This window comes from Gavialis gangeticus, unplaced genomic scaffold (genome assembly GCF_001723915.1).
Source record: "Gavialis gangeticus isolate Ggan-Ray unplaced genomic scaffold, GavGan_comp1, whole genome shotgun sequence".
NCBI classification, from domain to species: Eukaryota; Metazoa; Chordata; order Crocodylia; family Gavialidae; genus Gavialis; species Gavialis gangeticus.
In genome coordinates this window covers 186,593-208,342 of record NW_017729032.1, presented here as the reverse complement: position 1 = coordinate 208,342, position 21,750 = coordinate 186,593, and the positions used below count along the sequence as shown (strand labels likewise).

General features: G+C 49.5%; 2 protein-coding genes across 2 annotated transcripts in view; both read right to left on the bottom strand.

Annotated features, from left to right (window-relative positions):
* The window catches only part of KLHL35 (kelch like family member 35), a 22,879-nt gene extending 10,965 nt beyond the window's left edge, over nt 1-11,914 (bottom strand). Inside the window, exons 1-3 of the mRNA XM_019525581.1 lie at nt 11,691-11,914; nt 4,617-5,507; nt 2,329-2,513 (exon numbers count right to left, since the gene is read on the bottom strand). Coding sequence (XP_019381126.1) covers nt 2,329-2,513; nt 4,617-5,506 — 1,075 coding nt within the window. The 5' untranslated portion in view covers nt 5,507; nt 11,691-11,914. The remainder of the gene's footprint in view (nt 1-2,328; nt 2,514-4,616; nt 5,508-11,690) is intronic.
* Nucleotides 11,915-14,259: 2,345 nt separating this feature from the next.
* LOC109302182 (glycerophosphodiester phosphodiesterase domain-containing protein 5) overlaps nt 14,260-21,750 on the bottom strand; it is a 145,996-nt gene continuing 138,505 nt past the window's right edge. The window contains exons 15-16 of the mRNA XM_019523748.1: nt 20,080-20,192; nt 14,260-16,778 (exon numbers count right to left, since the gene is read on the bottom strand). Coding sequence (XP_019379293.1) covers nt 16,663-16,778; nt 20,080-20,192 — 229 coding nt within the window. The 3' untranslated portion in view covers nt 14,260-16,662. The remainder of the gene's footprint in view (nt 16,779-20,079; nt 20,193-21,750) is intronic.

Below are 21,750 nucleotides of genomic sequence, written 5' to 3'. Positions count from 1 at the left end.
CAGCCTGCTTTTAGGGAACCTCATATAATCAAAAGAGCTTATGTGCTACAGTAACGGGCACAGTGAGAGCACAGAGGTACATCTACATTGTATAATGTAGACATACCGGAGCTACCTTTGAACCAGTTAGATAGGCTTAGGGCCTAATTGCAGCAAAATCAGCACAGCAAAACCTACCCCAAAAACTGGGTAAGTACTCAACCAGGCTGTGCTGAGCTCCATGCTGTAGTAAATTGAGAGCCGTGCCTCACACCAGCTGCAGTCACAACAGGAACCGCAGTGGAGGCCCTCCGATGATTATACTGTATCTCATGCTACTTAGTCTAAGCTAGGTCTTCAACGCCAGCACAGTTCCTGCAGTTCAAAAATGACCATGGCAAGACTAGACAGGTAGTTAGCCATGTTAGTCTGAAGCCAGTCAGAAGGCAGGGAAGATGCACACCTATACAGACCAACTTTAAGATGTATATCGTTCTTATATATAAATAGTGTGTGCTATATGTAAGTAGGGAGGGAAGGAGGCAGGACGCATGCATGCACACGACATATATAGCTATATCTTGTGCTATGTAGCACAAGCTTTTGTGAACCCAAGTTCACTTCATCAGCTGCTGTCTACCTGCCTTCTGATGCAAGAGTAGCTGGCTAAAAGTTTCAGGAGCACAATAGCTCAGCCTGTATGTTTGAGCTTGGCTTTTTGCAATGGTCATGAAACACAGCAATGAAAACAGTTTAAAAGGAACATAGTATCTGAAGAATAAACTGTTGCCCAGCACACACTCGGGCCTGCTTAGGAAACCGCAAAAAAAGGGCTTGGACAAGAAATCCAGCGCTCAGTGCTTAGTAGATCCAAGCGAACCCCTGAGGACTGCAAACCTCACCTTTGGTTCTCATGAGAACAGGTTCTCCAGGGACATGTCCAGTGTTTTGGTGCTCTCCACCAAAGACAGACTAAGCCTCTGACTTTATTGTGAACTCGGGGGATTTCAAGCCCAGAAAGGTCACACAGGAAGAATGCAATTTAACAGAGCTGGCTGTGAAGTCCTAGCCCTCCAAGTCTTGGCCCCGCTGTTATCTGCCCCACACACTCAGCTTCACTCAAGATATTTTCTTTTAAGCCCCAGGGCCTTTGATCCTCTCCCCTCCTCCTCATATCTCTGTTCCCATCCGCCGGGATGTGCTATCAGGAAAGCCCACTCCTACAGAGAGCTACTCCCTTAGCCAGGCAGCTGTCTACCCAGATGGCTTTTCTCTGTGGCCAGCAAGTCTAACTCTGCCCATGAGCGGACAGTGGTGTGTACATGCTAGCCAGGTCCCTGTGCTGCATTAGAGAGGAGAGAACTTCCTGGGCAGTGGAATAACTCAATGTCCAGAAGTAGGAGCTGGAAATGCCCAGGCAAGTTTGGAAAAAGAGAGCCCTGGTTTCTCATCCTCCCAATAGACCAGGGCAGCTGAGCCAGGAAGGGCATGTCATTAGGGTTCTTCAGAGGTCGGAGATCAAACTAGGTGGGAATTAACACAAAGCATGATGGACACCCCCTCTCAGCGCCTCTGCCTGCAAAACTCTACGAGGGACGCATCATTCAGGAAGTCTCACTTGATGATAGTCACAAAGCCATCTAGCCTCAGACTCCTGATCTTGGTGCACAAGATGACGATTGATCAGCTCTCAGGTGATGTTATTGCCACGATGGCCCAGGGGATAGGTGAGAGGCAAGATTTCTTGCGGGTGATATCTTTTGTTGGACCAACTGCATTGAAGAATTTTCTCACGAGGAGGGTAGTAAAACACTGGAGCAGGTCACCCAGAGAGGTGGTGGAAGCCCCATCCTTGGAGGCTTTCAAAACCCGGCTAGACAAAGCCCTGGCTGGGGTGATGTAATTGAGGCTGGTCCTGCTTTGAGCAGGGAGTTGGACTAGATGCAACCTCCTGAGGTCCCTTCCACCCTCATTTCTATGTTCAATGTAGGTATACACATAGGCAAGCTTTCGCTCATCAAAGTACCCTTCCTCAGGCTTTCTTCCATGAACCTACAGGCCTGAAGAAGGGCCACATGATACCCAAAAGCTTACCACGCGGTTGGTCCAGTACAATACATCTCCCAGGAGAATTCTTGCCTTCTCTACTATGAAATCCATGGTGTAATGGCAATTGAAAATGCACAAAACCTGAATAATTAAAAAAAAAGCAAAACTGGCACAATCTGAGTGAACACCTGTCATGTCCCAGCTGGCAGACTGGACCGGCTCAGAAGCTGGAGAGCACCTTGGAGCCTGGACCGGGACCGGGCATCTCAGGAAGGCCTGGTGCACAGCTGGGGCTCTCACCTGATATGTACACGTCGTTCTTCAGGGCGCAGGCAGCAAACTCCGACTTGGTATATCCGGGCAGACTGGACAGCGCCGTCCACTGCCTGCTCTTGGGGTGGTACATGTCGGTGAAAGGGAGCTTCAGGAGGCCTTTCTTGTCGCAGCCCCCAATAACGACGATGACCTCTGCCAATTCCATGAACCTAGAACGAGACACGCGTGGAAAAATCTTGAAGCAACGGTCCCATCTTTCTGGCACGCAGCTGAGTCACAAGCTTTCTCTCCTCGGTCCTATTGTCTTGCAGAAAGCACCATGACAGCTATTATTGTGCAGACCCTCTCGGATGGACAGCATGGTCCTGTGGCCAGAACCACTGGTTTGGGAGCCAGGTTGACTGGATTTTATTCTTCGATCTGCCACTGACTGGCTGTGGGACACTGGGCATGTCACTCCCCCTACGTGCCTTTTTTTCCCCGTACCCCTCGTCTACCTTGCAGATGAGGAAGAGCGTTATCTCGGCCGCCGACCCAGATATCTCGTTATCTCAGTGGCTGTTCAAAAAAAGACCACTGCAATCACACTGTCTGCAGCAACAGCAATAAACTAAACTCTGGAAGAAGAAAAATTCTGCCTTAATGGGGAGACAACCTTGGGGTTGTCTTCGGATTTGAGAGATGGGTGTTGGGTTCTTGGCTCTACCACAGATGCTCTTGTGGCCTTGGGCAAGTCTCTCCAGGCTGGGGCCTCAAAAGGACTGGGGCAGAATTTAGATACCCATTAAATCCGAGTCCTATCCTAATCTTGTAAGCGCCTGAAATGCATAGACACCTCAGCTAGGGACAGACATTACACATAAACCGGTTTAAGTGATCAGAAACTAATTTAAACCTGTAACAGAACAGAAGCTCAGTGCACATAAATCAGTTTCAAAATGGCTGAAACCAGTTTAAGATAAACCTGGTTGAACATAGTATCAGACTTAACTGATTTGGGTTGAACCAGTTTATGAGACTTCTGTCCCAGACCCTATAGCTTCAGCAACAAAGTTCCCTGCGGACACACATTTCTACATGGATATATCCAGCCTCACCTCAATGGTATAGGAGGAACAGACCCTTTGTGGATGCTCCCCTGGCTTAAAACCACAGCTGAGCAGAGACAGGAGCAGAGGTTTGCTTGACACCACATTCACCTGAACCCAAGATGACCCTGAATTTAAGACGACCCCCCCCAGTAATTAGAGTCTATATATGGAAAATTTGTAAATTCATTGCAGGCAGCCCCCTGCCCTTGTCTCCCCCAAAACACTTCTACCCCCTGCAGCTTGCCTAGCCCTTCCCCTCCCACAGTTCCTGCAACCCCTGGTGCCCCCACAGCCTCTGCTCCCTTCCTCCCCATTCCCTTGCTGTCAGACACAGCCCCAGCTCCATTCCCTCCTGGGTCATGGAGCATATGGAAATGTAGCCTTTGCCCAGCCATGCAGCAGGATCACAGACCTGGAGCTGCTGGAACTGCTGCATCTGCTGCTTAGCTGGGCAGGAAACACAGCTTCCACGTGCTCCGTACCCTGCAAAAGGATGGAGCCAGGGCAGTGCTTGACTGTAAGGGGGAAGGGGGAGGATAGAGGCTGTGGGTAGGCAGGTGGCTGCTGTAGCTCTAACTCTGGCTCTGACCCAAGCTCAGGGCTGAGGTAAAGCCATAGCAGCCGTCACCTTGCACTTGAAGCCATAGCACATCCACATTGTACTTGAATCCAAGACAAGGAGCTTCCCCCCTGCATGCTGAATGGGGAAGACCCTTATCTTGGATTCAAGTAAATATGGTATCATCAGCATCACCCACAGGATCTAGTCATGGGTGGGTTGCTTCACTGTGCTAGGCACTGTACTGACCCATCATAAGGGAGAGCCCCTTATTTTCAATGGACAACCCAAAGGGGAAAAACAGAGGCACAGAGAGTAGAGACTTGACCAAGGTCACGCAGGGGGTCTGTGGCAGAGTGCAGACCAGAATCCTGGTCCCAGACCTCCGTGCTCTCCACACCGGAGACTGCTACAGGATGTGAAAAGTGGCCTCTCTTCCCTGGTCTTCCTCACAAGTTTGTTTTAGAGAGATCCCTGGCTCTGTGCACTTATTCAGAGGTCAGTGTCCTTCACAGTACTGCTCACCAACAAAGGACTTCAGAAACATCCACCCACACAGCAGCCCCAGGAGCTCAGACCAGATGATCCTAAGAGTCCCCACCCCCGCCTTAAGATCCTCGGGTTCGTGACTCATACATGCAGCAGGATCTCCTGTGTGTTACCTCCTCGGCCTGGATCGCAGGGAGCCAACCTCGTTCCCAAGGATGTAGTACTTGCGCGCCTCGTGCAGCAAAGGGATACACTCTCTGGAGTCCTGGATGAGTTCATCCATTTCGACCTTCTCCAGGAAGTACGTGGGGTCCAGCAGAGGGAGGCGCACATGCTCCAGCAGGTCCTTCAGGGCCACCTTCCTGGCAGCTGCATCATGGCGTACCCATCTCATGGCCGCCTCAAAGACCACCTCCTCCCTCGGGACCACCAGCTGCTCGTCAGACAGGTACCCAGCCAGCTCCTTTGCACTCAGCCCCAGGAACTCTTCGTGGGACGACACCTCCACGAAACACTCCAGCAGGAACCTCTTGCTCTTTTCCGCCAGGGATGCAATGGCAAATGAGTCAGCAAACTTCATCATGCCTAAGCAGTTGCAGGGGTGAAGCTGGCTTTCGAGGAAGCGGATGCAAGCATCCCGGAGCTGAGAGATCTGAAGCAAGTCAGAGAGCTCCAAGATGCCTTCAACATTGTCTTCCTGGAGGATGATGTTTCCCCCGTACATGTAATCAAGGAGGAGGCTCATGCTGGAGGCAGAGATCTTCTGGATGGTAACAACGTCTTGGTGGCCTTCCTTGAGACGGCCCCCAAACATGGCTCGGAAATAGGTGCTGTTGGCCGACAAGGTGGCGCGGTGGCAAGGGAACTCCTGCCCATCAATTGCGAGCACCACATCCGTGAAGATGCCACTCCGCCGAAAGGAGTTCAGCGTCTGGAGGATCTGCTCGGCATGGCAGGAGCCACTACAAAGCTTCACATGCAGCTGCTCTTGGCTTGGGTCCCGAGTTGCATTCTCAAGGCTGCCCGTTCCATAACTGGGTTCTTCCTTTATTGGCCGATGCATCCTGGTTTGGGGGAAGAGGGAGGAAAAGCAAAACACCTGTTAAATTAGCCATAAGAACATAAGAAGTGTCATACTGGGTTAAACCATCTAGCCCAGTAATGTTTCTACAACACTGGCAGAGACAGGTGCTATACAGAGGGAACACTGAACCGGGTATCCCTAGGGTGATTTATCCCCTAATCAATGTACACACCATGGGTTTTAATCCTCATTAAATTGAATAGGTTTATAAAATTTAAACTTGCTTATTTTGGAGCATTTCATCTGTGCTTACACACACTAGGTTGTCAAATGAATTAAGCCTTGGAGCATCGCATTTGTGTTTATACACACTAGGTTTTCAAACTGAATCCAGGTCCCTGGCCAGCACTGCAGGAGACTGGGATGATCCAGCACTGTCCCTCCTGCCCAGGGCCCACCACCCACCCCATGCCTGTGCCCTGCCATGCAGCTGTGGAAACAGGCAGCTGGAAAACAAGGAGAGAAAAAAAGCCACACAAGAAAAAAAAGTGGAAAGCAATTTGAAGGGGTGAATTATAAAAAAGTCGTAGCACCATCTGGTGGACAAAGAGACTCATTACACATCTTTGAGTGCCTTTGTGTTTGCATGCAACAAATCCATGGACATGACACTTTAATTCCCGGTGAGCTAAACTAAACTACGTCCAAGGAGTTTTAGTTTAATGTACAAGAAAAACTTTTAAAGTGTCAGGAAATCCCGTTTGTGCAAATAGACATGCAGCTTCAGTGCATGAAAGGGCAAAAATCGTGGTGTGTACATGAGCCCAATTGCCAAATATGCTCTTTGCCATCCACCATTACAGGCTTAGAGACACCAGAGGAAACTTCTCCAACCGTTCTGTTCAATACCTATTAATAAATCTGTATTACTGGTTAATAATAATAGCTGCCATGTTACTGGTTAATTACATCCTCTCACAAATGCTAATCAAAATTGCTCAAAAAAAAGAGCATTTTGTTGCGCATCCCCTGCATAAAGCAACATATCTGCAGGCACCTTGGACTTCACCATTGTAACCATGGTCAGGAAGAACTTAACAGCACCAGGTGGAGTAAAGGCCCTGATACAGCCGAGTGCTGAAATACAGGCTTAGGTGCAAGTCCATGCTTAAGTGTCATTGAAGCCATCAGGACATGCTGTAGTGGTTGAATGAGCAAAGGACAACTATCCCCTGCTCCTGAACTGCAGACCTCCACCACTTGATCTGAAAAGGAACCTCTTAATTATCACAGTAGACACTTATGACACAGTGCTTATCTCCAAGAAAGGACAGGGACATGCAAACAAAGACAATTACCATCCCCTTTCACTGTTTCTTGATGTACAAAATAAGAAAAGGCTTTCAGGTCAAACGTGCTAGGGAATAAAGTTCACTGGAAAACAAAAGTACTGCACAAACAGCATGTCAAGCAAGGGAACATGTGCCAGGAAGCTAACCAAGGGTAATTTGGTAAACACCATTGATAAATATGAAGAGAACTAAAGGCAGGGGTGTGGAAGAGAGCTGTCCCCGTGGTGTTTGTCCCAAAAGGACTGAAGGTACACGAGCCTGCGGGTCCTGTAGAGATCCATCAGGGCATGCCCTGGGGGCATTATCCAGCAAAGAGAAATTATGGGGGATGCAGCTTAGAGGAGCATCCCCTCTCCCCACCCCAAAAAAATCATTCCCAGTAAATGCCAAGAGCAGACACAAAATTTTCGTTCTGGAGTAATTTACCCTGGACTGTACTCTGCAGTAAAGAGCAGACACAACTGGCCTGCTCATGCTGGCTGTCCAAAGTAGGTGCTGTGACAGCCCCTTGCCACTATGGAGGGACCAGTGAGCTCCAGAGTGATGTTGACAATGGTTGCGGGCACAATACATACACCCAAATAACTTTCTTTGGTATAAATTTACTTTCAACTCCCTCCAGAGCAGGAGAACAGCATTTCTCATAGTCAGCGCTGTGCATCTTGTGTCCTCTCCATTTTTCTTCTGAAGTAAAAGCGAGAACCCTCCAGAGTTATTGCATCATGTGGCCACACCTTAAGACAGGGGTGGCCAACCTGTAGCATGCACATCACAAGTGGCACGGTAGGCCATTGTGTGTGGCACGTGACAGATCGGGGAAGGGGCAGAAAGCAGAGCAGCAGATTGGGCAGAGGAAGGGGATCAGAGTGGCACTTGGGGAGGGTGCAGAGATCATTTGACAGAAAAGTTGGTCCCCACTGCCCACAGGCCTCCACATCCGGACACACAGACCATATTCAATGCCGTTAAAGCTCCCTCTTGATGTTCAGCTTCTGTATCAATTCTTTCAGTCTTTGGCCCCTCAGAAGGCAATGAAGATGCCTGGTGATGGGTGTGACAGTGCTTGTTTCAATAATACCCACAGAGAAGTGGAGCACATGTGTACACACACACATATATACACATGCACCCCCCCACACACACACACACACCCCCACCAGACTTCTCTTTTGCTCATCACATGTCCACAGCCCATAGGTGTGTACGGGATCCCTGACCCCCCAGTCTGCTTTCCAAGCACTTTCCATTCCCCCCATTCCCTTCCTCCATAGGTCTTTTACTGATCTTTTCTCACACATAGGATTCCCCATGTGTGTAAAGTCCCGGGGGAGTACTACAGTGGACAAGGCACCAGCAGCACACAGCAGTAAGGACGGGTCATCCCACTGGGGTAAATCAGTGCAGATGCTCTGCAACAGCAGCTGTACCAGTCTACCCCAGTTGCAGGTCCCAATTCAAGGGGAGAAGAAAATGCCCAACCTACCACATGAGCAGCTTTGCAAACACCAAACAGAAGGAAGGAGACGACTTGAAATGCACCCTCCATCCCCTTAGCAGGGAATATCCTGACGTAGGTAACATCAGGGCTTGCTTTTCCCACCACTCATTAAGCCCTAGGCTGCTTCCTTCCTGCAAGGGCAAATGTAAAAGCTTCAGTGTGAGCAGAGTTAGTTGCCACTTCATTCTCTGGGTCCCCGTTGCTTCAACTCGCACTAGGCATTAACCAGTCTCTTTGCTCCCACTGACTATTTCGTAGGATTGTAGCAAAACAGGGCTGGCAGGGAGCCACACAGGTCAACCAGTCTGCATTTGCTAAAGCAAAGCCCCAGGTGCATAAAAGGAGATTCAGAACCTGCCTTTATGCTCAGACCATCTCAAACCAACCCGGCCCATACCTGCCCTTTGGCTGAAGTCTTCAGCCCCTCTGAACAGAGGGCTCTGCGGCACAGTATAGGGGTGGATCTGGGGGGATCTGCTCTCCAGGGTGTGAGCTGACTGCTCATGGCTAATTTAGATGCCCAGAGATGGCATTGGACATCCACGTGGGACAGCGTTCCACACCACATGCTCAAGGCCACGTCATGTGAGCCAAAAGCACCCGCCAGCTCACACCGGCACTGGGATTGGCTGCTAGAAGGAGAAACCATCAAATGCATCATATATGCTGATAAATATTCATTAATGAGATCTCATTGTTATATTATAGTATATAGTAGATGCCAAAGGGCTTTGTAAAGGAAGTTGGGACCTTTGCATCATGCAACAGGAGGGGCAACAGACACAAAGAGAGGCAGCAACACACCAAAGTCACCCAGCAAACCAGCGCCGGGGAAGAGAGCCCAGGTCCCCTGCACAGCGCGGCTGCCAAACCAATACTTTCCTCCTTGGCAGCTTGACATTTTGCTCTCAGGGGAACAATAAAGAGCTTAAGTGCTCTCAATAAGCTGTTCCAGTGCAGGCTTCAAATGAATTCAAATGAGCAGAGGAGCACTTAACGCAGAACAGCCTCAAAGCACGGCTGTCCAAGAAGCACGGTAGGTTCCTGAAGGCTTATCTATACCTTATCACTACTCGGTCCTGGGTCCAGGACAGGGCAGGGCTCACTGGGCAATACAGCATCCTGTTTCAAAAGGACATGGAAGAACTAAAGAAAGGTCAGAGAAGGGCGACAAGGATGATTTGTGGTACGGAGGGGCTTCTATATGAGGAGACGCTAAAGAGGTTCAGTTTAGAGAAGAGTTGCTTAAGAGTTTACAAAATACTAGCTAGCAAAGAGAAAGTCAATAGAGATTTAGTACTTGCTGTCTCTCGCCAGGCAACAATCAGGGGCCACAAAAGGAAACGAGTGGGCAGTCAGCTTAAAACTAGCAAAAGGAGGTTCTTTTCCCCACAGTGGACGCATCTACATGTTCATTAATGTGCCGTACTTACTGCGCGTTAAGTTTAGTACTTGGCTAACCAAGTACTAAATCGAGCATAGTAACTTGCACTACCGAGCTACTGTGCAGCAGGGCCGGCGCATGGGTTCGTTGGGACGCTCACTTCATTGGATCCTAATACTACTGCGGAGCAGTGTGTTAGCATGGATTTTGCCCGACACACTACTTTGCAGGCTTACTAGGCTACTGTGCAGTTCGAGTCTCATATAGACTCACTCCCTGTGTCATTCAAGGGGGGAACTCATGTCCAGGAGCGGTGGAAGCTGACAATTCAGCCAGATTTGCAAAAGGATTGGACACGTACTTGGAAGAAAAGGGCATCAGTTACTATTGAGAAGGAGAGTTAGGGACACAGCCTCTGAATCACAACTTCCTAGACCTTAAATGCTGGAGGCTGCAAGTGAGAGAGGAACAGTAGAAAAACCCCTGGTCATCCCCGGTTCGCTCTCCCTTTCAGCATCCGCTCTCTGCCCCCATGACACAGAAGACTGGGCAAAAAGGACCTATGGTCTGAGCCAGTAAATAGCAGGTCCTATGTTCTTACAGTATAGACGATGTCCTGTCTCAGACTCCACCGTCAAGGTGGAGTCTGTTTCTGCAAGCGACTGCTCTCAGTCGAGCCCACAACTTGCCGAGTGACACCCCAGGGCTTGTGTCCTGCAGGCCACACAGGGTGATCAGATTGGCCCATTTGCACAGAAATATTACAAATCAGTACGCATTTGAGGAAAAACAGGCTCACAAATTCTGGAGAGGGGGTTGTATCACTAAGCATTGAGTGAATGCTCATGCAAAACTCAAAGCCACGCAACTTATGGTAGACCTTCTTCCCTGCCAAAACATCAGAGTTGTTGCAGGTTCTACAAGTTGGATCTCATGAACTGGAAAACAAAAAAATCCATCACAATCTGGAACAGATTAAAAAAAAAAAAAGGCAACATGGGCAACAGGGGATCAAAAACATTTTTATAAAAGGTTCCCAAAAAGGGAAGTGGAAAAATGCCTGAAAAAAAGTCTTTAAAAAGCAGTTGAGAAAAATCCAAATGACTTTGCAAAAAGTCTGGCATTCAAATGGCCCCCCAAAAAGATGGGTTTGTGCATGTGAAAAAAGATCCCTCCTCTGCAAAAAAATATGTGACACGGCAGCAAAATCCCTTTGCTTTAGGTTCATTCCCAAGACCATTTGAAAGCCTTCTCAGGTTTTTCCTGATGAGCATCCACAAAACAAAATCTTGCATCTCTGGGCTTCTCGACCTGCAAAGCTGAACAGTTCAGTCCCCCGTTCACGTGCTGTCAGGGGACCGTGGCCACTGCAAGCAGCTGGGCTCCGCTTTCACTTATGACCCTGGAAATACCAGAGAGTGGCTGGTGGAGAATAAGGAGGCTTTAGCAGGTACAGTTTTGGACTGGGACCAAGCAAATGCAGGTCCAGCTCCCATCTCCGACACTGGCTATGCGTGTGACCTTAGGCAAATCACTTGAGCCTCAATTCATCCGTCACATGAGGATAACACAGCCCTGCCCTAGCGTTGTGAAGAAATGGGACTGGTGAGAGCCACAGGACTGAGGTCACTTGAGTTACAGGAGTGGAAGAGAAGTGTGGAGCATTTCTAATAAATAACCTTTCATCCACACAATGCCAGGAAGTGAAGTGACCTAGTTCGTGGTGAGCCACGTTAAACAAAGACTGTCCTCCCTCCGGCATCCTGCGGCATTGCAAACAGCGCAGGTGTGGGCTGCGCCCTGACCTGAACCTGGTCCCAAGCTGCAAGGCTGGCTGATGCACAGAGACCCCCCCCTTGCCTTGCGCCCAACTGTCCACCTCCCCTAAGCAACCTCAGGCGCTATTAGAGGGCAAGCGGCTCTTCTCTTGCCGCTGCCATCATTGACACACCTGGGCACCAGCATCACCTGCAAGGCAGAGGCCCTTACCTGGACCGCAAGTCGTGTCCTTCCACGTGGATCTAGCGATGCCGCAGCTCCGCTCCCCCTCCACGGGTTTTCCTTTGCTACAATGCTCTCCAAGGCTGCATGAAGCCGAGCCCCCTACAAAGCACAGACCGGCCCTTCTCCAGCAATGCTGGGGGAAGCACAAATGCATCCCTTTATCCAGAGTCAGGGAGAGGTGGGGGGAGACATCTGCTTTTGTTCCTGCCGCACGACTGTGCCTCGGGGCTGCGGGGCCTTAGCAGCAGCTGTCAATTATAGCCCACCAGGGAGGGGCAGACCCCAGAAGTGGGGGGACTGAGCCATGCGCGCTCAGAAAACATAATGCAGGGGCGGCTTAGCAGAGAGGAGCCATCTGGAGAGCAAATTGGGGTCCAGGTGGAGCGAGTCATTTGATGGAGTCGCCGGGTCTCTGCGAAGCAGATAAAGAAACAGGAGCCGAGGTGGCACTGGCAGGCATCAGAGCAGGAGCTGCACTGGTAAGGGGGGGAGTGCAGCTCCTGTCATTCGAGAGAGGCAATTAATATCTGTCAAGCAGAACAGGCCAGAAGGGGGAATTAGCCCTTGGTGCCTCTGAGGGCTTCCCCATGGGCCAGGGGAGATATCAAATGGCAGGGTCAGGGCTTTCTCCGAGGCCTCTGGACCCTGGCATGGGCCGCTGCAACGTGCCCCTTGTCTTAAAGACCCATCAGAGCATTGGTGCTATACGGCCTAGGCGCGCTCTGATGCACACGCAGGCTGCCTCGTTTTGGGGAATTGCCATGGGTGAGGGCGACCAGGATATTAGTGACATTTCTCATCTGCTTTGAGTCAGAGTTTTGTTTCCAGCCACGGCTCCCCAGCCCGCTTGGCAATGAGCTCCGCAGACCCCATGGGGGTAGGCTTCACTGGCCCAGTTGTTTGCAGACACGTTTTAGTCAGGCACATGGCCTTGATTCAATACTAGGTCGCATTTAATGGCCTTAAACATACAGAAGGTCAGGCTAGATGATCTAATGGGGCCTCCTGGCCTTGAACTATGAAACCAGGCACTTAATACCATCAAGGACAGTCGTTAGCTCATTGCAGTTCACCCTAGAGACTAGGCAAAGTGGCATCTAATGTGCCAGTTAACAAGCTCTTTAATATTAGGTTTTCCTAACAAGGAGAAGAAAAGCTCGTCTGCTGACCTCCAATAATGTTTCAGGCAGTTGAATTCAACATGTTAAAAAAAAACAACCAACCAATGCACAGAGTTAAGCTGCCTGGACGGAAACTTCTCCCTCTGATATTCCTGACACACATGCTTGGTGTTTACAAGGGCAATCCTACAAGTCTTCAGGCCTCCCCAGAGCCTTCTAGGGAAAAATGAGCTGACATTTTCAGCGAGGGGGAGGAAAATATGCCTTTCGGTTCTTTTTTCAATGCCTCAGGAAGAACTGAAGTCATGTATGCCATGACACCCCTTTTGCAGGCTGTCAGGAGTTGCATAATTGAGTGCTTGGATTGGAAATGACAGGGAAGAGATCATCTTTTTTATTGTGTACATACAGCCCCTGCACTGCAGGCTTTTGTTCTCAGACTGAATCCTTGCAATACAAATCATTGGGCGTGTTAAAGGAGGTCTCTGGCTCACTTTTAGGGCATATTGCTATTTCTTTGGTTGAGATCACTTTTGCACGCTGCAGCCGAGCACTCGGCACCGGGGGGTGGAATCCTCTTGATTCTGGTGAAGATTTTGAAAATATCAGAAAAAAGGGAGGGGATGGGGAAAGCCAAGTACCACCCGGGGGGGTCTGGCGTCTGATGAGCAGAGACAGCGGATGCCTCTGCTCCTGTTGTCTATAGGCCAAGAAACAGGTGAGCCACATGTCAGGATGGGATGGGATGAGAGCCACGAAAGATCCTCCCAGCATTAATGGATGCACTTGTCCATCTCCCACCCCCCAACTCTCCCCACCATGCCACGCTCAAGCCCTGAAGGACGTCTTAGGTAGGCTGGATCGCACAAACCGCCTTAGCTAGATGGCCGGTGAAACCCCAGCTTTTGAAAGATCCACTTTCAAGCTTTTCAGCCCCCCACAAAAATTCCTGTAGTAACCCACTACGATTAGGCCCTTCCGCCTGCCACCTCCTGCGCCGCGGGTAATACATCTCAGACAATACAGTAGCAGAGAAATACTGACATTTTATTTCATAGAGGATTGTGGGACTGATCTTGGTCTAGACCCCTTTTCACTGCAAACACATATGGGTTTCGGTAGTCAATTGGCAGCGTGACAGCAGTCATCACGGCAGAACCAGAAAGGTTTGGGTCTTTTAGCAAGAAGTGTGTGTTGCGAGTCAACATTGCTAGGTTTCTTCCAGCCCTTCCAGGCTGTTGAGCATCTGCTTTTTCAACAACGCCAACTCCGAGGTCAGGGTGTGGACGTGCAGGCGATCGCCCGCAGATAGCGAGATGTAAAAGAGTCTCTCAGTGGCTACCAAGCCCAGCCAGGAACATTTCAAAAAATCAACCCCACGGCTGCAGCTCTTCTCAGAAGGCTTCGGGCCAACAGCACAGATGTGTTTCCCCCCCCCCAGTCTGCAAAAAAACTATCTGATTTCATCAGCAGGAGAGAGCACCGAATAAAAGACAGCGCAGCAGGGGCAATGCACTGACTCTAGGTCACGCACTGATCCCCATCTACACTGGGAGAAACCCAGATTAAATTCCAATGGCTTTAAATCCAAAGTAAAACTATCACAGCAGCAAAACACCAACCAGAGCCCGGCCTTGCATTTTTGAAAGTTGTCTTAGGACACAGATTATAATAGGCTTCATTCTTAGGGTTACAAATAGCACATTTAATTTTCAAACCAAAAAAATATAAAAAAAAATCCAAGGATATTTTTCCATCCACCCCCTGGGTGTTAGTTTCTTAATTTTTTTCCCCCCTTCCACTTCATTCAGTTGTACCATCAGCTTTACCTTCTGGTCAGGTTTGTTTCCCGGGTCTTATGCTCCAAGTTGGGATTTGGGGTCTAAAGCTGTTTGGGAACCGCTATATTTTAAAAATCATTGCAAAAACCAGCTTCAAGAAAGATCTTGCTGGTCTCATGATGTGGTAAAGCCACTTCAAAGATCTCCATCCTATGATGCTACAGCACCTATGGCAGATGGCTCTGTTTAACAAGGGTGGTGCCAAGTAGGACAGTAGGAAGAAATACTACTTTGTCCTTTGAAGACATGACTCAGATCCCTCCCCAGGGGACAGATTTCATACCCAAATGGTCTTCACGGCAGTGTTTGCTGGACTTGCAAGGCAGCCAGGGATCACTGGCATTTCTTACCCTCCATGCTTCTTGCGTTATCCAAGACATAGGGAACAAACAAAGGGGTCGGCTGTCTACGCATCATTTGAGTGCCCAGCCAGGCGCATCACCGTGAACCAGGCCCTGCACATATCCTTTGGGTTCATATGCACCATGTCCTGGAAGTGAGGCAACATAGCTGCTGTAGAGCAGCCCGCAGTGTCATTTCTGGCTGTTGGCATGCACAGAAGCAAAGCAAGGGGCGAGCCCGTTTCCTGCCGGTGCCCTTAGGAGCTAATGTGCATGAAACCTGAAGTTACAAACGCTACCAAGAATTGGTGGAGTCTGTCCGGCTTCATCTGGCTTTGGGACCAGCCACAAGCAAGGGAGGCTACTACCAGACTCCTCCCAATGAGGCCAAGAGGGGGAAGAGCTGCCAACTATTTCTTGCAGCCCAAAAAACGGCAAAATGCAGACGCGCATTTGTTATCAAGGCCCGGTTGCGACATGTGGAAAAAGAAGGAACAGGAGGGAAGGGGTGGGGGAGAAATACTTACATTTGGACGAGAAAAATAAATGCATCTTCGATGCACACCACGCCTGGCCATTTTTTCCCTTTATTTTACCACAGGATTTTGGTTTTCCTGTGTGGGCATTTCGGTTGTTTCTGCAGTGGTCTCCTTTGGAGAAAATTAAACCTGTAAGCTGTAAACACTTATTGCAGAAGAAGGAGACCTTCCCCTTGGTTAAATAAGTGATTCCCTTGGACCAACCTCACATTTGCCCATTTATAAACCAGAATTCCTCACCCCCATACAGCAACTTGCCTCTGATGGAGAAAGGCAGGAGCGAGGCCCCTTACTACCTGGTGCCAGGAAAGGAGATTACGGGGCAATGCATAATATGTTTACACTGGCAGGCGTTGCATTGGCACCGGGTGGCACCTCCTTAAAATGGCCTGGCACCAGGCTCTTCATAGTAGGAGGAGGTTTCCTGCCAATTATGGGTTTAGGTCGGGGTAAGGACAGTGGCATTGGCTTGAAAGCCCATCAGCAGCTTAACCTCGAGCACTCCCTACTGCTCCAGGGAAGCAGGAAAGCAATTAAGCCATTGCCTTCCTCTGCCCCTGAAGTCTGCCTGGGGGCAGCACCGTCTCCTCTGACCGGCCTTCTATTAAATTCAGCTGAAAAAGGCATTACCCAGAAAAAGAAACGGACACTTCACAAGAACGTCACGACATACACTTTTAAACAAGGTCAGCTACACAATCGCCACATCGAGGGGAGCGGGAGGGGGGTTGTGGGACACTCCGCCTGTCTACCCCAACGTCCAGGCCGTCACTTCAAAATTTGTCACCAGCTTTGGCCACAATGCCGATATTTTTCGTGCGCATGTTATGTCCGCTTGTGCACTAAAAGAAATGCATACAATCTCCAAAAATACAAGAAAAAGGACAAAAAAAAAAATCGGACTTTCTACATATGTACACAAAGCCCTCCCCCCCGACCACGCAGTCCAAAGAGGCATGGGGAGCCAGTGACCAGAGAAGGGGAGGATGTCCACACATTCAGTAGTTCCAGAAGGGTCCCCCCATCCCATTGGGTTCGGAAGAGAGCCAACGCCACCCATTGCAACACGAACGGCAGGGTTTATTGTTGCGCCATTGGGTTTCCTTTCCAGTTCCTCAGTCCATGCGCAGCTTCATGTCCCGATGGTCCATGGGGGTGACAACCTCGTTGGAGTAGCCATTTTCAGAGCACAGCGACAGCTCGTCTGTATTCTCCCCTCTGTTGTTGATTTCTGGGGAAGACAGAGGAAAATGAAGGCCCGCGGCCGATTACCGGAGTCCCCTCCACCAATGCGCCACGCGGACATGCCGTGACCAATCTGCCAAGGCGTGCGAATCAAAAGCACGCCGGATCTCACAGAGGAAGTGCCTTAGGGCTTCAGAGGGTCTCTTATTTTTACAGGCAGAAGCACAGAGCAACCCGCCCGAAAACCAGCAAGTCAGCGGTAGAGCTTCCAACAGCACGTACTCTCTTAAAGCTAGCCCGTTGGTGGCTCTCTACGGACGGGCCACCGCCGAAATAAAACGACTCCCATTTTATACCAGGATAAACAAAATGAGACTGATACCCCTTTTTTTGTCTGCAAATCCCAAAGCCTAACACTGCCCGTTAGACAATCCTTCCACTGTGAACAGCTAAACTGGAGCCACCCACGCTGCAGTAGGCCCTTACAATAAGGAAGAGGTGAGTTTTGACTGCAATTTCCACTGGTTCGGATTTTAACCCAATGGACCTGCCTGGCTTTGTGCTGGAAACAGAGATACTCCCAGGACTTGCTGGTTTTGCTGAATGAAACAGCCCATTCTGTGATGCTTTTCATTGTCGGTGCTGGTCTTCATCATTTTTCCTCCTCCACAGGCACAAATCATGACAATATATTTTACCTCTACCTCTTAACATGTGCAACGTGAAGAGAACAGCTGGAACTTCAGCCCGACCTGACCAGCGTTTGTTTTCATGTCACTAAATTTGGAGGGGAGTCCGCGGGATTCATTTGCACCACTGAATGGGACAGCACAATTAGCCCTGTAATTTAGTCATCTCCCAGGAGCACAGACATTAGCACGCGTGTCCTTTGCACAAGGAGAGATTATCCACGCAATCTGGAAGAATGTAAATGCATCAGCTTTGATCTTTCCAAGCTAAAAGTCTTCCCTGTTTCCTTACCAAGCAGGCAGTGGTGTGGTAAGTACGCCCCCCTGCTAGAAGCCATGTGCATCAGCCAGAAAGGTTTTAGAGGAAGGGAAAACCAGCATGCCCTAAGCAGTTAGTAGCCCGCAGACCCATGATGCCTACAGTCCCCACAGAAGCCTTCACCCATACTGGTGCCAACCAGTGACCCGTGCTTTTCAGCTCTCTGCAGTTTTACCTTGTAACGACTAGAGTCTTTTTGAAAAAAGAAAAAAAAAAAAGGAAAAAAAAAAAAGCCAACAAGAAATTTTGTCAGTGAATCGGGCAGACTTCAGACGGTAGAACCTGCAAGACAGTGCAAAGAGCCTCACATGAAGCAAGGTTGAAAGAGGCAATTGGCTCAGCTTCTCAAACAAGTTAGCGATGGAAAGAGATCCATTAGGTCATGAATCCCGTGACTATCAGCATGGCGGAGAGCACCCGCCTTCAAGGTGGGGGCATCAGGCAGACCCTATAGGGCAAAAGGAAGGTGTGACAGTCGCCGGAGCCACCAGCTGTCCCAGGTAACGATGGCAGCCAAGATGCAGTGGCAGAGGCTTTCATGTATGCTAGGGACCACAGCACGCACTCTCCCAGGCCCCTACAAACATACTGTGGTTGCTAGCCAATGCAAAAGCATCTTCCCTGCTATTCTTACCTGCACTCGCTTGCAACCAGAGATGCCTTCACCTTGCTTGGCAGACATAGCCCTAGGAAGAGTCCAGTCCAGTCTACAGCTTCATGCTTACTTCTTTCTCTTCCCCATCTCCCCAGCTCTGCACCATCACAAGCTCTTACTGAACGTGGCTGCTCTGGCACCCTCCACTCTGTGATCTCACTATAAAACAACACCAGCTGGGCAGCTCTGGGGAGTAGTAAAGTTTCCAGTCGAATACCCTCCCTTCAAGTCTCTCCTCAATCCCACCCTTTGCTGCGCTGCCCACAAGAACGCTTGGCAAGAGTTTAGCTGCTGGTGTCCTGAAACCGCTGCCTGTCCTGCTGACCTCTGCCATCAAGTTGTCAACCTGAGTTCCCGCATGGGTCTTTCTCTGCCATTACAGCAGGGACAATCGCTTAGTTCTTCATGCATACAGCAGCCAGCTCGGGGGGGCCTAGTCCATGGCTAAAGCCACTAGAATACTAACAAAGGCAGGAAACCTCAGTTTGGTAGACGCTTGAAATCTCTTTCCTTTGCCCCGTGGGAAGTTTCATAGCTTCACAGACTGTAAGGCCGGAAGGGACCTTGGAAGATTATCAGATCCAGCCCCCTGCACCAAGCAGGAAAGATAACCGGGGGTCAGGGGAACCCCAGGGGTCAAGTTGGCCGAGCATTGCCCAAATAGATGCTATGCTGAATTGCATCTGATAAGGACCTGCACCCCGAGTTCCCTGCTGTTTCCAACACTGGGGCCTAATCCTGTGAGCCTGACAGCCACATTCATTGCTGTGGTCATGCATAAGGTAGAACTACAGGCTTGTTTTCTTCCTGGTGGCACGCTCCAGATCAGGCCAAAGGCCCCTGCCCGATGTGCAAGTAAAGGCACAACGGGATCTGATGCACAATTCACACAACTGCACTTCCTGCCATTTCACAAGCGTGTGGCAGGAGGCATGATGGTGGGATTGAGCATCAGATCCCATCATGCCTTATTGCCACTGCAGGGAAAGCCTGGCATCATGATCCTGGGTTCCCTTTGCACCAGCAAGTAGCAAGCTCCTGCAGCCGGGAGCCCCGTCAGCTGATCCAGGGCTCCCAGCTGTGGGGACAAATGGTGAGCCCCCGTGGCTGGGAGAGCCTGTTGCTTGCAGGCTCCATCATGTAAAGGGCCTCTCAGCCACTGGAGCATCTGGGGCCATGGGGGTGCACCGGACCACATGTTCAATTAATGACAGGAACCACCCACAGTTATTTCACATTTTTTGTGGAATAACTTTGTGGCTTAATTGCTTTACTGTATAGCTGGGTCAACTTCAGACATGATGAAGCAGTTAATCATGTCTTAAGTGTAACATGTGGCAGGTGCCTCGGAGATGACTTGGGTTGCTTGTGGTCTCCGGATCCCAGCGCGTCTGCAGTCAAAGGTCAGGACCGGTTTAGAAGAGTTGTCTGTTCTTCCCCTTCTCCCAGCTGTCCTCTTCAGCCAGGTTAGATGATGCACCACTGAGATCTCAGCTTAAATTGAAGCACTATTGCCATTATTATCCAGGACAACAGGTCCATGTGGTGCACAGTTTGGCACTAGAGGAGGCCCGAATCAAAAAGCTCCCCAGTCTAACTATGAGCAACAGAGAAGCAAAACTTGTCCACCTTGCCCTCGCTTTATTTCCTGACCTTCTGGGCTTTCTCTCTCCAATGAACGTACCAGAAAAGATCAGTTTCTCCTTCATGATTTTGACATCCCGGCTGGACCTGCGAACAGCAGCACTGAGCATGATTTGCTCGGGGTTATAGGTCCGTATGCTTCCTAGCCGCCACCTGCAACAGAAGAGAGAGATGTAAAGGACCATCCCCAAATGGAAAACACTTGCTAAGCCACCAGCCTCTGACAAACACACAGGCCACCTCACCCCATAGATACAATAAGGTTTGGTGCCACTAGAGGTAATTGGTTTCCATGCCTAATAAGGTGCCTAAATTTAGGTCACTGAGTTGGAACAAGTTGGCTCCTGCTCCTCTGATGGGAACAAAGTGATCAGATGCAAAAAAAAAAAAGAAAAAAAAAAGTTGACACCATTTCTGCAAGGCTACCATAGCCTTTTCTCTGTGTTGTATTTATACAGACATGTTACAGGAGTAAAGTGCCCAACAGTAACAAATATGCCCAAACAGATCAGAGAAACACCTCAAAGAGGCATCAGTTCCAGCTGCTTCAAAGACAGAAGCAAGAAAACCCAAAGTGTAGTTGCAAAGCCACTTGTCCCCGGGAAAACCTTCTTGTTAATCAGAGTTATGCCTTGTAACAATGAGGATCTGTGTCCCTTCCCGAGCCTGCAATCCTTTTTTGAAAAAAATCTGACTCCAGTAACTCAATGTCCTTGCGATTCATATGCAACATGGAAGAGGAGGTCTGAGATGTAGGGATGAATAAGACAGCAGGAACTGCTGCGATTCAGTCCCGTGAGTGATGAATGCTTGAAACAGAGGGAGGCTGCCAGATAAGGTGGAATAAATAAAACTTGTGAAATTAAACTTTTCAAACTTGCCTCTGAAGTTTCTGCCACGTTAGGTGACTGGCAGGAACCAGCCAGGGAACTGAAGCATGAATGATGAAGCATCTAGGTCTGTTTGCACTATTCAGAGTAAATGCAAATAGCACCTTGAAAAGTAGGTCAGATAAGGGGAGGGTGAGGAAATTGCTCAATAATTTAAAGCAGTGGTTCAAATTTGGGATGTGGAGGTGGAGGGGAAGGGGGCTCACAGGCCACTGTCACCCCTCAAAATCCCTTGCGAACACCATGCAGCCTTGTTAACAAGCGAGTGAAAACCATAGAAAGGCTCTGCAGCTCACCTACCATGGGCCGAAGGACCAGCAGGGATACGAGGAGCAGTTTGAGAACAATCCTAAGGGACCAATATTAACGCTGGCACAGATTTTTTTTTTCTTTTAGTTGTGTATGTTTTTCAGGCTGGGCCAGTCCCTTTAAAGGCTGGAATAATGAGATTTCAGAGCTACTGGACCTGTCATCCCTATCAAGCTTGAAGTGTTCAACTCGACCTACGTAGGGGCAGTTGATGGCACCATCCCAGCAGCAGGAGACCAGGTTTCTAGTGTCAGACCTCACATTGACCTTCATCCACCTTTCCATTCATGCTTCCCGTACTGTCCTTTGGCTTGTCTCCTGCAGTAAGTACATACAGCGCCTTGCAGAATGGGGCGTTGATCCAAGCTGAATCCTCTGCGAGGCTTGCAAGCTGTAACTTTTTCCTGCTATTTCTCATTCAAGCACCTGCTGGACTGGGAAGGGTGATGCTATTTGGAGCAAAACTTCCTTTTCCATTATACCCCCCTCTAGAACCAGCATTTACGTCCAAC